The 14,763-nt window shown below is 40.4% G+C and overlaps 1 protein-coding gene across 5 annotated transcripts in view; it reads left to right on the top strand.

The window, feature by feature from the left end:
- Positions 1 to 14,763, top strand: part of LOC101746864 (protein Aster-B) — a 46,167-nt gene that overhangs the window by 4,563 nt on the left and 26,841 nt on the right. For 2 of the 5 annotated variants that reach the window (XM_062675291.1, XM_062675290.1), the window contains exons 3-7: positions 7,608 to 7,680; positions 9,329 to 9,445; positions 10,854 to 11,001; positions 12,073 to 12,230; positions 12,753 to 12,905. In XM_062675291.1, the coding sequence (XP_062531275.1) occupies positions 7,608 to 7,680; positions 9,329 to 9,445; positions 10,854 to 11,001; positions 12,073 to 12,230; positions 12,753 to 12,905 (649 nt within the window). Of the gene's footprint in view, positions 1 to 184; positions 312 to 7,607; positions 7,681 to 9,328; positions 9,446 to 10,853; positions 11,002 to 12,072; positions 12,231 to 12,752; positions 12,906 to 14,763 lie in introns of those variants that run through there. The other 3 variants (XM_012694367.4, XM_038019520.2, XM_038019519.2) reach the window with 3 other exon arrangements.

Below are 14,763 nucleotides of genomic sequence, written 5' to 3' on the forward strand. Positions count from 1 at the left end.
GCGACGGTAACCACTCACCATCAGGTGGGCCAAGTGCTCGTCTGCCTATAAGGGCAATAAAAAAAAAAAAAAAACGTTGAAATCTAATCGCGACTTATGAATAATATTCCCAAATAAATTTAGATAAAAAAAATTATAATAAAAATTTGCCGACATCTCTATTATTAAAATCTTATCGAACATATTATCAATGTGGTATCAATAATTCAGTTAGTTGGCAAACGGTTTCTGTGGTCAACAGACATGACTCAAACGTGTAATTATCGGGTGCATTATTCACACGCGGAGGATACAGGAAAAGTAATTTTGAGGTAAATAAATTTACTTAAATTACCGGTTGTGGGACGCGTTATGAATTCGTTAGTGTTGGGATATTGTTATTGGGATTGTGAAGCGCTGCGATTTGATTATATCCGTATTGTTGGTAATTGTTGTCTGATACGTAACTGTTAACAATAAGAAAGTGCTTTATTGTTCTGTCTTAAAAGTCTCTTTGTTGGGATTTGCGATGATTTGTGATATTAATGATTACTATGTAGTTTAAGAATAAGTATGTTTTTTTTCGCTTAGATGTGTGGACGAGCTCACAGCCCACCTAGTGTTAAGTGGTTACTGGAGCCCATAGATATCTACAACGCAAATGCGCCACCCATCTTGGCGGATCTAGATATAAATTAGGCGGCGGCTTGGCTCTGCCCCTGGCATTGCTGAAGTCCATGGGCGACGGTAACCACCATCAGGTGGGTCGGATGCTCGTCTGCCAACAAAGGCAATAAAAAAAAAGTTCTAAGCTCTCAGTATAGTTACAACGGCTGCCCCATCCTTCAAACCGAAACGCATTACTGCTTCACGGCAGAAATAGACAGGGTGGTGGTACCTACTCGTGCGGACTCACAAGAGGTCCTACCACCATATGAGTTATGTGGGTTATCTTTTATAGAAACATGCACGTAATAATGAGTATAAAAATTAAGTAGTGTTTTTTTTTTGTTCTTATTGTAAATTTATATTTTCATCTAATTCTACAAGCTCACCAGAGCTATTGTAACCGACGGATAAATGAGCTCGAAACCCAACTGATGTTAAGCGCTCGAACCCATAAATACCACAACGTGAATGTCGCGACCCACTTGAATACTTGAGGTCTACGGTTCAATTCTAGAGTAATTATTATGTGGTGGTCCGTGTAGCGGGAGATGCGGAGTTGTCCCGGGGTGTTCCAGAAATATCCCAAAATAAAACACTCCACCAACAGTTTAACAGTTTGTGTTGTATAAGAAGGCACACAACAAGCACAGGAAAGCACAGAAAGAAGAAGCGGATAATCTTGAAACCTTAGAAGGAAGAAAATATTTTACTGGCGGTAGAACAATGTTGATAGTCTTTATATCTTTATAAATCTCAGTAAATGACCACCATTTTACTAAGATTATATATATTTCATCCCATATCATCTCATCTCATTTCATTTGATTTCATCCGAAGTCGTCGTGGCCTAAAGGATAAGACGTCCGATGCATTCGTATCGAGCGATGCACGGGTGTTCGAATCTCGCTGGCGGGTACCAATTTTTCTAATGAAATACGTACTCAACAAATGTTCACGATTGACTTCCACGGTGAAGGAATAACATCGTGCAATAAAAATCAAAACCTGCAAAATTATAATTTGCGTAATTACTGGTGGTAGGACCTCTTGTGAGTCCGCACGGGTAGGTACCACCGCCCCGCCTATTTCGGTCGTGAAGCAGTAATGCGTTTCGGCTTGAAGGGTGGGGCAGCCGTTGTGACTATACTGAGACCTTAGAACTATATCTCAAGGTGTGTGGCGCATTTACGTTGTAGATGTCTATGGGCTCCAGTAACCACTTAACACCAGGTGGGCTGCGAGCTCGTCCACACATCTAAGCAATAAAAAAAAAATAAAAAAAAATCCGAGTTGATCAATCATCTTCATTTCATTTTATTTTATTTCATTTCACTCCATATCCTTATATTATCATTTTTCATAAAAATAAGACGTGACTTAAAGGTCTTAGTTACCAGGTCATAAAATACCATTAAAAAATATAATAATAATAATAATAACTCTTTATTTATATAACACCTTAACATGTACACAGTAAAGTAATAAAACAAAAGTCGGTATATAAATCGGCGACCTTATCGCTGAAAGCGATCTATCTCTTCCAGGCAACCTTGCAGGGAGAGGAATAAGTTAACTGGACAGTGCTATATCTTAATAAACTTACATAAAAATATATACTTAAATACACATGTGAAAAATAAATACCATATAAGATCTTTATATATATCTTATATTTTTTGCGGGTTGATTTTAATAACACGATTGGGGAACTCATTAGTCAAATATGTAGTTGCCTGCAGGATTTGAAGAGTGACTGGCACAGTAGCAACGCCCGATACGAATGTACCGGGCGTCTCATTCTTTAGGCCACGATGACTTTGTGATGTCATATTTCCTAGCCACTCACCAACAAGCCCTTAAAAAGCATTATTTTATAGCATAGTTAATAACTATCGGTAGAACGCGTTATGAGTGCGGTCATAGACACCACCAGCCTGCCTATTTCTGCCGTAATGCAGTAATGCGTTACGGTTTTAAAGGTAAAATAACCGTTGTATTATAGAACTGAGAATTAGCACTTCAGTCGCAAGGTGATTGGCGAAATTTACTTCCTTCATGTCTAACGGCTCTGTTAACATCATGTGGGCCGTGAGCTCTTCCACCCATATAAGCAATAAAATAAAACGTGATAACAGCTGTTTTTTAAATGTAAAAACAACCGTATCAGTCACCTTGAAGTCGAAGGCCGTGTTGAAGTCGTTGTGGCCTAAAGGATAAGACGTTCGGTGCATTCGTATGTGGAGATGCACCGGTGTTCGAATCCCGCAGGCGGGTACCAATTTTTCTAATGAAATACGTACTTAACAAATGTTCACGATTGACTTCCACGGTGAAGGAATAGCATCATGTAATAAAAATCAAACCCGCAAAATTATAATTTTCGTAATTGCTAGTGGTAGGACCTCTTATGAGTCCGCACGGGTAGGTACCACTGCCCTGCCTATTTCTGCCGTGAAGCAGTAATGCGTTTCGGTTTGAAGGGCGGGGCAGCCGTTGTAACTATACTGAGACGTTAGAACTTATATCTCAAGGTGGGTGGCGCATTTACATTGCAGATTTCTATGGGCTCCACTAAACACTTAACACCAGGTGGGCTGTGAGCTCGTCCGCCCATATAAGCAATAAAAAAAATACCTATACGGTTCATACATAATTCATCGTAGTACGTAAACAATGTTTATTGTTTGAGGTGTAAATCTCAAGGTAATCATATTTTTTTAAACATTGTGCCTCTCGCGTCGCTTCTAATTTCAATTATTTTACTTATTTTTCGACGCCGACACTTGTACAGTCTATTTGTAATTTGTATGTAGTTGGAACAGCTTCCCTTCGTTTGCCGCTAGGGGCGCTGTTCCAACTCCATACTTTGAGTTAACTTTCACGCGATCGAGAAGTTAATAAAACTCGCACCACAACATACGGTTAACGCACTTTTAGATGTTACACGTGAGAGGTAATGGTTGACCTAAGAGTAACGACATCAACTTGAATGCTTAAAATGAACGTAAAACATTAATAATACGCGATATTCTCGTGCCAAGGTCACAGACTCGCATTGTGTTGAAATAATCTAACATATAAGTGCTGTTCTAGTCGTGGTTACTCCGCGCTAGAAACACGAAAGATGACGAAGACTACAACATTTTTTTAAGACGCTTTCATTAATTTGGCTTGTATTTTTGTTTGTAACGGAATCATTTTTTTATGGCAGGACATCTTGTGAGCCCACAATACAAAGATATTTCAATGTGCATAAATAATCAGTCCATGGACGTGATGGAGCTGTGTGCTTAGTGCGGGTTTTTTAACGTTCTCGATAGCGACAAACGTTCCAACTGTTGAGGTTGGAGTTGGAACGTTTGCCGCTAGAGGCGCTGTTCCAACTGCATAATTAAATTTTGAGTTAACTTTTACGCTATCGAGAACGTTAAAAAACTCGTATTCAAATTAAAAAATTCGTGATTATTCTAGACAAGAGCCGCCACGTAACAGAATCGTTTATTGTGTTAATACCACTGTCAAATGTCGTAAGTTAGTTTTTTCATCAGTGACTCAGTGGACCGTGACCATCGCGGCTTGCGTTCGCTTTGTGCTACTTTTTGTTACGTTAAACCTAAAACATTTGGCGCTGTAAGATAAAGAGTAGTCTGGCAATTTCGACAGCAGTTCAGTGTTATTATATTTTTGACATATGTTATTTAGCGTCGTAAACAGCTCGTAAACACCGGTCACCGTCCTCGTCGAACCCGTGGCTTACGACGAAGGTCTTGACGAGTGAATGAACCCATAGACACAGCCCACTGGGTTTCTCGCCAGATCTTCTCAGTGGGTCGCGTTTCCGATCCGGTGGTATATTCTGCGAAGCACTGCTCTTGCTAGGGCCAGTGTTAGCAACTCTCCCGGTTTAAGCCCCGTAAGCGTACCTACACGTTAGGGTGAAGCTGATGAAAAAAAAAACAGCTCGCTGTGTGTTATCGAACACTGGAGCGGAGTCCTAAGCGTCCGGCGTGATCTGTCATACGTGGCTCCAAGCGCAATATTCCCTGTAACGTACCTGTGGCGGTAGCCATCATAGAACAAGATATTTGACAGATGCTTGAATCTCGCTTACGACATTTTCAAGATAAGCTTGCATATATACAAGTTCCGAACAACAACATACGGACCGTCGGTCTACCGAGAAATATCACCCGCTCAGTGGAAGATTTTCCCTTCCCGCCGTCGCTATATATCTCCACATACCTATTTGGCGGTGGTGAGCCGACCTAGCAGGAACTCACTGCGGTGACACGTTACCGAGACGATATGAAAGCGAACTTCTATTATTAATTATGTTGTTCAAGACAGGTTTTCAAATTAGGACTCTAGAACTGAACTAATTAAAAAAAAAACTAGTTTTAGTGGCGTGGTGTTGAATGAAACAAGAATTATGAAAAAATGTTTTATTTTTGCTTTCCTTACCTTGTTTCTTGTGAACTCGATTAAATATTCAATAGAGATATACAACAAAATCTGATTATTTTTAACGCTGCGGTTCCTATAGTGGCTCAATTGGCCAGTTTAATAAGTACTACGGAATAAAAGAAATGTTGTTCCGTCTTAATCACCGTTGACGTAATACCAACTGGGATTTCGGAGAGTGATTAGAATTCTAGCCTGTAACAGTTTAAAACGAAAAGAAAACTGGGAAAGGCTACGAAAGGTTGAGAACCTATGATTTAACGAGTCGAAAAAGGTCAAACGAGCTCTCCATTACACATCCAGCTAGACCTCTCTGAGCAATGCATAGTTTACATAATATTAATGTCATTAAACAATGCGTGTTTTAGTTTAAAGTGCGTACAATGACTATCGCATCTATTAGACATCGCTTATGTTCGAAGGTCGACGTGTGACTATTGTCTGTCAGATACCGGCCAACACACACTATTGACCCGAGTACAGATTTTTACTGATAAATAGCACATTGCAAACAAGCATATTGTTAAAATAATAGTAGTACTGGTGGCCAGAAGGCCTTTCCAGTTTCACCAGCACAGGTGAACGAGCAAAGGCTTAGTTAGGAGGGGTAGGATTTGCTAACAATTACCCGAGCGCCTCCAAAGGAGATCTAACTACTCAAGAGCAGCTGCTTCGCGAATGAACCTACTACGGATCGGAATCACGACCCGCTGAGAAGATTCGGCAAGAAATTCAGCGGGCTGATGTATGTATGGGTTAGGTTGCACGTCGAACTCTTTGCCCAGTTCGACGAGCTTGTCTAAACGTATGCATGGAAAGTTCAAGGTACGTCTGGTATTAGACAGTTATTGAAGAACATGGAAATCGCAAATGTCTCACTGTCTCATATCAACTTCCTACTTGTGTCGCGGAGAAGTGATGCGGTCCGTTTTGAAGTTCGTTACACAATACAACTAAGAATTCAAACTCATAGTGTGATATTTATTCGTTCCGGTATATGATTAAATCCTCATATACATGGGGCTCATTCACCCACTTAGCCACACAGACATAACCCACGGAGTTTCTCGCCGGATCCTTTCAATAGGTCGCGATGCCGATCTAGCGGTAGATTCTGCGAAGCACTATTCTTGCTAGGGCTAGTGTTGGTAAATTCTCTCAGGTTGAGCCCGTGATTTCACCTACCCGTTCCCAAGAAACTAGAATAACCCCTTAGACTACCAGCGCCGAAGCAAGGAAAAGACCACTTAAGCATTGAAAAAAGATTAAACAACTGATGAAAAACGATTTTCCAACGCGTATATGAGTTTTAATCGTAAATGTAATGTAGTATGAAATAAGAAAACAAATTTGAGTCGCGATAAGAATGTCAATCGCGTGTTTCTTCTCAAGGTCTGCTAAGGTTGTGGAAAAAATTGTTAAAAATTTGTGTTTCTCTTGTCTTCTCTATTTATTTAAGGTCAGAAATAAAGGGATACTCTTTTCTTCCCTTGACACTTATTTGGGCCGCACGCCGTTCTTTTGGTCATTGTCAGCAGTATAACATCATTTTTTTCTAACGTCTTTGTTTAGTGACTCAATATTTTTTGGTGAATTTGTTTGTGATTAATTTATATTTAGAATGAAAAAATATTAGGCCATGACTTCCATGCCCATTCTACGCAATGGTGAAACTGGACACTCCGAATCGGCGGTAAAGCTGTGACGATTTAAATCGGCTGTGAATGCCTACTCGAATTAAAAGGCTTTTTGATTTTCCGTGTTTATTGAACACTGGAAATCGTTCAACGCCAGTTGGGCCGTCGGGAACACCGAATTACTATAATAAAATTATCGTCATCGTCCAATTGGGCCAAAGTAGTTACCGCGATGCAGTATTTAGCTGATAAATGCCGCTACACCAATAATATCCTTCTACTGTCGAGACAAGGTTGTGGTTTCGTACAGTCATGTACAAAAGGAAACGTTAAGTCAATCGAAACTCAATTTTATTTCAACTAGCGACCCTAGTGCATGAAATCTTATTATTGATAGCGGAGCCCCGCGATGTTAGCCGCGGTTATTGGCGTACCGCGGGTGACGCCGCGGGGCGAAGCTAGTCTAAAAAAAGTAGCCTAAATTACTCCTTATATCATCAGCTACCTATCAGTGAAAGTCCCGTCAAAATCGGTCCAGCCCTTCCAGAGATTAGCCGGAACAAACAGACTGACAGACAAAAATTGTGGTGGCAATGTTATTTTGGTGTATGTACCATATATTCATATACATGTACTAAAGAGAGGCTATTTCAATATTACAAACAGACACTCCAATTTTATTTATATGTATAGATTAAATATAAGGCTATCAACGTGACGAATAATGTATCACGAAATATGGTCTATGATAATGGCAAAGATCCCCGACCATGGAACGTAGGTACTCACTTGTAGTCGAACAAGAAATGTAATTAGAATGCGAGCTATTAAAAGCTAATAAACATGATTGTGATATTTCAGAAACGTGTCCCGCGCGCCATCGCCCTCCCCTCGCAACTTTGAAAGCGCCACAGAAACTCTGGACAATGACAAGGTAAACTTTTTTTTATTTTTATTTTTTTATTGCTTAGATGTGTGGACGAGCTCACAGCCCACCTGGTGTTAAGTGGTTACTGGAGCCCATAGACATCTACAGCGTAAATGCGCCACACAAACTAAAAGAATTCAATGCGTTATCAGCAAAACTGCCTCCTCCTCGCTATCTGTACCACTTTCTGCAGCGCCTCGTCACAAGCCTTACTGGTGGTAGGACCTCTTGTGAATCCGCACGGGTAGGTAACACTACCCCGCCTATTTCTGCCGTGAAGCAGTAACGCGTTCCGGTTTGAAGGGTGGGGCAGCCGTTGTAACTATACTGAGACGTTAGAACTCATAACTCAAGATGTGTGGTGGGCTTACGTTGTAGATGTCTATGGGCTCCGGTAAACACTTAACACCAGTTGGGCTGTGAGCTGGTCTACCCGTTTAAGCAATAAAAATAAAAAAGCCAGCTACCGATTCCCGCGGAATTTGCGTCTCTTGCGTCTGCTGTTCGTGTGTCAAACCATCGTCATTATTTATCAGACCAAAACATTAAAACACTGGAGGCTGATGTCCTAATGTTTGATTTCTTAGACAACGCTACGAAATGTGGACAAGTTTTATTTCATGAGGAATTGAATTAGACGTAACGATAATATTTTGTATAGGTAATTCTGTTTTAAAAGTGACTTATCTAGTCGAAGTCCGCTCCAAGTCCTATCGAAATAAAGCTGACATTAACTTGATTATTGGAAGCTTCGATTTTTTGGTCTATTTCTTGTCATTAGGTTTGAGGTCACAGAAATTTCGGTGTGTTTCGATTTATGTAATGCCCCGAAATGTAACGCTATTTAAACGCTATTTTATATTCGTTCACCGGCAAATGAGCACGTTGTTTGAACCAAATTGTTGTCAGTGCTGTTAACAATGTCATCGCTGACAGGTGACACTACTCACTCCTGAACACATTTGGTTTTGTGTCAATATGAACCTTTTTCTGTTAAAATGCTGTGACCATCCTTTTCTATTGTGCTTAACATCAAAATAGATGAGCGTTAGGCTTCTCTGATGATCATTGGTCGCCATCGTTTATTGAAATCAACGATACTAGAACTCTCACGTAAGAGCATACGATTATCGATGTTCTATAAGACAAAGACTTAGTGGTCTGCTAAGTCTTTATCTTAACTTCATGAGTCTTTTGTGACCACAATAACTATATTGTATTCACAATATTCGATCATACAATCTTCTGTCTTCTGAATCTATCGAGCAAGATCGTGGGACTGCTAATTAATAGCCTTTGCAGCATGCACTTGAGAAAGTAATTGTAATAAATAGTCAAATAGTTATGTGCTAGATTTTTTAGTTACTAACATCGATTATAAGTAAGGCTTTAGAGGAAGAAGTAGACCTAAGAAAAAATTGATGGATTGCGTGAAAGACGATATGTGTAAGAGGGGAGTGAGCGAAGAAATGGTATATGGTTGAGGAGTATGGAAGGAGAAAACATGCAGGAGAATGATGATGATGATAGATTATAAGTAACACTTACTAACAAAATGCATGATTTCTTTACTGAAATAAAAATACATAACATAACATAATAATGATGTTGAACTGTATAACCTATTATCTAATTACCTGTATAATAATAACAGACCAGCGACTCCTCCCTCAACTTGCCGAGCCTCACAGGTGGAGATAATATCTCTGTCTCAAGCAATGAGGCGGTCACCGTTATCAGTTCGCCCTCACTCAAAACTGACAACTCCAAGGTAATAAAAACAATTACTATGTTGCAATTAAGATTCCGATACCTCAGGTCTCCAGGTGGCGTTTGTAGGTCTGGTCTGGTCTAGTCGTGGTCCCCCAACTGACGATGATTTGATGAAATGATTCAGACATGGGTTTCGTAGATTTGACGTTAATCACCTATTCGCTTAAGTAAATCATTCATAAAACTCTATGTAAGGCATATCTCACAACGCAAAAAATTGTAGCAAATTTCATCATTGACTTTGCGCGTTAGTTGATTTAAGCTTTAAAAAACGTTATTCTTTAAACGTCTATACAACTTTATCTCTATCTTTCTCCCCTTCTCTTTCTTCCTTTCTCTTTCTCCCTTTTGATTCTCTCTCTCTGTCTAAAGTTTAAAATTTTAATGACACATTATTGTTAATAAGGAACTTGATTCCTGACGAGTACCACCTGATCACACACGTTTTTAATCGTTCCTTCACACCCTGATTTGCTATTGTAATACGGACATCAGGAACTGGTTTATGGACAGCACCTTCCTACGTTTATCATGTACTAGCCATAATCTCGAAATTGTCCAATGAAAATAACCGAATGCCATTGACTGGACTCGATGCGTCTGCAATATTTAAGAGTTTTAAATTTGACGGACAATTGATCTGGCGACGAAGGTAACCTTGAGATATAAGTTCGATCTCCATAATTTACATCTTAAACGAATGTAACAATTCAATGTTCATAGTAATGAGCATTTCCGTAGTTCGCTCGCGTTTTAATTCACAATCTAACCTTGAACCGATAGTGAGTCTTGTCGTTTGGACAATGATTATGACATCCGTTCAGTAGGATCATCGTAACTCTAAATTGGCATCAAAATTTGATGCGTTTATTTTTCTGCACTAAGTACTGCTCGCGGCTCCAGATACGAGTTATACGAGCTATGATATTGATTTTAAAATGCTACCGAGAATCAGTAGCTTTTTGCAAAAGACCGCATCGATTCCTTGTTCCCCTGCTGCGTGGAGCAAAGGCAAATCAACAGACACGACACCTCCTCCTTTCTGAGTCGCATTCCTATGTCAGAGGGTCGTGACCGTTTCCTCCCATTATCCTTCACTGGATGACGTTTCGCCATGTTAGACTGTGGTATCCAGAGTGAGCGGATTTGGTCGGATAAGCGCATTGGATTTCGCTCACTAGATCTTTTGCCTGCAATCTAGCCAATCACCACAAATTTTTCAAGATTATTCATTTATTTATTTATTACACTTCATGTAAAATTTACATTGGCGGACTTAATGCCTAAGGCATTCTCTACCAGTCAACCAAAGGTAGTGCAGAGTGAATAGATTATCACCGCTCTTTCTATTTTTCTTATATTCACGACACCTATAATCTGGTAAAATGTTATCTGTAATATTTCAGACGTCGACGCCGAATCCTCGCGGCCCCGATGCCACCAGGACCAAGAAGAAGAGCTGGTACAACTCTCTGTACCCCACGTACAAGAACAAGCTGGACGACTTCAAGAGACTGTTCAAGGACTTGCCCGACGACGAGAGACTTATTGTGGGTTCGTATTCTGTGATGAGCCGGGCTGAGTTTGTTGCTAGTTCTTGAAGTCATCACTGTCTCTCCTCTCTTCCGGCAGCTCTGTCTTGTTAAATGGGCAAACGAGCTAACTTAGTATGTTGTCACCGGATTCAACCCTGGAGACAGCTGGAAGTCTCAATGGCGACTGGTTTGGGGTCAAAATAGATAAGATGGTGGTATTAATTCGTTATAGCTCACAATACACAATAATATGGCTCTTACAATAGAACTGTACAAGTTGCTACTTATTTTGTATTTAATTGCATATTTTTAGTATTTATTTGTATTTAATCGTATGTAAGTCTATCTTTTATTGTATTTATTTTTCACATGTGTATTTATGTATATATTTTTATGCAAGTTTATTATGATATAGCACCGTCCAGTCCACTTATTCCTCTCCCTGCAAGGTTGCCTGGAAGAGATCGCTTTCAGCGATAAGGCCGCCAATTTATGTCACCGACTATTATTTGTTTTATTTGCTCACTCTGTACATATGGTGTTAAATAAAGTGTTATTATTATTATTATTATAATACACCTTACTGCCAGAAATATCATTCTCCTGCCCTTCTCCCAGTCACCTGGGGTCGGCGTAACATGTTTTATCCGTCCATACTCTTCTATCATATACCATTTCTTCGCTCATTTCCTTCTTACACATATCGTTATTCGCGCAATCCATCCATTTCTTCTTAGGCCTCCCTCTTCCTCTATATCCTTCTACATTCATAGTTAACACTCTCTTACCAACCTTATTTCATCACACTCCTCACTGCGCACTTCTCAACTTCTCTGTCGCCGGTGCCACTTTCAGACTTCCTCTAACATATTCATTTCGTATTCTATCCATTCTCATTACTCCACACATCCATCGCAACATTCGCATCTCTACTGCATGCAATCGCCTTTCATCCGCCATTTTACCTTCTGACCGCCAGACATACGCCGATATTAAGTACATAAGGTTGGTTACCTTGCTTGCTATGCCTGAAGTCGTGACCAGTGTGCTCCTCGCCGGCCTCCCCGTGACCAAAGCGAACTGTCCGCAGACTACTCGTGCGCGCTACAGAAGGACATCCTGGCGCAGGGGCGGCTGTACGCGTCGCAGAACTACCTGTGCTTCTACGCGTACATCCTGGGCTGGGAGACCAGCCTCACTCTGCGGTGGAAGGACGTCACCGCCATCACCAAGGAGAAGACTGCTCTCGTGCGTATTTGTGGGGGGGCGATTTGCACGCGAGACTGATATTTCCATTCAATTACAAAATGACTTATACAGAAGTCGTCGTGACCTAAAGGATAAGACGTCCGGTGCATTCGTATCTATAGCGATGCATCGGTGTTCGAATCCCGCAGGCGGGTACCAATTTTTCTAATGAAATACGTACTTAACAAATGTTCACGATTGACTTCCACGGTAAAGGTATAACATCGGGTAATAAAAATCAAACCCGCCAAATTTATAATTTGCATAATTACTGGTGGTAGGATCTCTTGTAAGTCCGCACGGGTAGGTACCATCACCCCGCCTATTTCTGCCGTGAAGCAGTAATGCGTTTCGGTTTGAAAAGGGGGGCAGCCGTTGTAACTATACTGAGACCGTAGAACTTATATCTCAGGTGGGTTGCGCATTTACGTCGTAGATGTCTATGGGCTCCAGTAACCATTTAACATCAGGTGAGCTCGTCTACCCATCTGAACAATAAAAAAAGAAGTTTGTGTGTTGCAGGTCATACCCAATGCCATCCTGGTGTGCACGGACAAGGACAAGCACTTCCTCACGTCCATCTCCAGCAGGGACAAGGCCTACCTGATGCTGTTCCGGATCTGGCAGAACGCGCTCATGGACCAGCCGCTCACCAGCCACAAGATCTGGCAGTGGGTCAGTGACTACTAGCGTAACAATACCAGGACTCTATGGGTCTAGTTAGTGGTGTAGCGTCCTGGAGAGAGACGCGGGGTCTGCGCGTGTGAGGTTCAGCGGATGCCTTGGCCCACGGACATCTCGACGTGCCCCTGTCGAAGTATAATACAATCAATGAGAGAGAACAGTGCTGGCGGAACGGTGCTCAGTAATGTTCAATGTATCCGTTAATGATATCTATGTATGCATTATTTACTAGCGTCAATAAGGCTACACTTTAATAAGAATAACCTGTAAGTAAGAACAATTAGATTAGGTCGAAGCTTCAATAGGAATTACATCGGTTGAATGTAGAAAGTTCATGTATTTATTTATTAAAATGAATACATCTTTGGCACTGTTGTAATTTGAAATGATATTAAAAAAATGAAACGAAGATGTATCTATAGGATTCTGAGTTAGAACATTGAACGACAACACCTAAGTCGCGTTGACATGACAATAACCCGGCCAACTGCACACCGCGTACCGTGCCGTAACCGAAAGGGCTCAAGTGCAATCCTCTCGATACGCGATAACGAACCTCGAGTGTTCCCGCACGCTCCCTCCGACATTAGACTTTCAAAATAATACGAGGCACTTTAAATTCAAATCTAAATTCATATACGGCTCGAGCGGGACCGGCCCCCCTAATGGCCTTAAAGATATTCATTGTTTTTTGTGATCTTATTTCGACGTCGTAACTAGGGTTGCCACCTTTTTTTGCAGATACATTACACTGGTTAATAAAAATGGGAAAAAAGTACATAGTATTAAAATGAAGTACAATTTATTTTTTATTATTATTTATGTTTAAATTCTACTACTACTACTTTCACGGTAGGCAGCGGCTTGAGTCTGCCCCTGGCATTGAAGTCCATGGGCGACGGTAACCACTCACCATCAGATGGACCGTATGCTCGTCTGCCTACAAGGGCAATAAAAAAAAACATATTTTTTACAATTTAAGAAACTATACAAGAAATTATGTCAATTAATGACAGTGACATTGTTGACATTTGAGGTTAAGTTGCGGTCACATATATTTGTTAAAAAACCAATGCTTAAGTGATGTGGTGTTGGTGAGTGGCGACATCGATTAAGCAATCGATGTATTTCGCTTAACGTACCAATACGTATGACTAAACTTTTCAAAATCCCATAGATACCAAATCATGCCAAATAAAGTATTTTCGTGTACTTTATTGTTCACGTAAAGTATAGAGTACAATTACTTGAAATAACGTGCAGTACCAGGCAATAAATATTGCACATCGATATATAGAAATTCAAATTCAAATTCAAAATCATTTATTTCAACTTGGATGTCATCAAAAACACACTTGTTGAATGTCAAAATGTAAAAGAAAATGTTAACTCTACCACGGAGACAGAGAGACAGTCGTCAAATTTTGTTTTTGTTGTAGAGCGTTATCTGTGTGCGACGAAATACCAACGATCCCGGTATTTATGGAGACTAAATGTCAATTAGGCAATGTGCGACAAATATAACTCTCTACGAAGCAAAAATTAACCGTCCCTTTCCCACAGTCGATGTGCAATATTTATCGCCGGGTAGTGTACAATATTTTATTATAAAGTACGGGTGGCAACCCTAGTTGCAACTATCGTGTTGTGAACTCTCAGTATCACGACCGCAGCGGGTGCGTATTGTCAATTTCGGTCGATGTGTTAAGGTAATTTTTCTAGTTAATTTATACGTTATTATTTTTTAACTCTTTGAGCGGGAAACGTCGATAGATCGACTCTATTAACACGTATAAAGTGTGCAGCGTCGAAATACCGACTATTGCTCAGTTATAGGTATTAGGTATTG

The sequence above is a fragment of the Bombyx mori genome, chromosome 23 (assembly GCF_030269925.1).
Source record: "Bombyx mori chromosome 23, ASM3026992v2".
In the NCBI taxonomy this organism is placed as follows: Eukaryota; Metazoa; Arthropoda; class Insecta; order Lepidoptera; family Bombycidae; genus Bombyx; species Bombyx mori.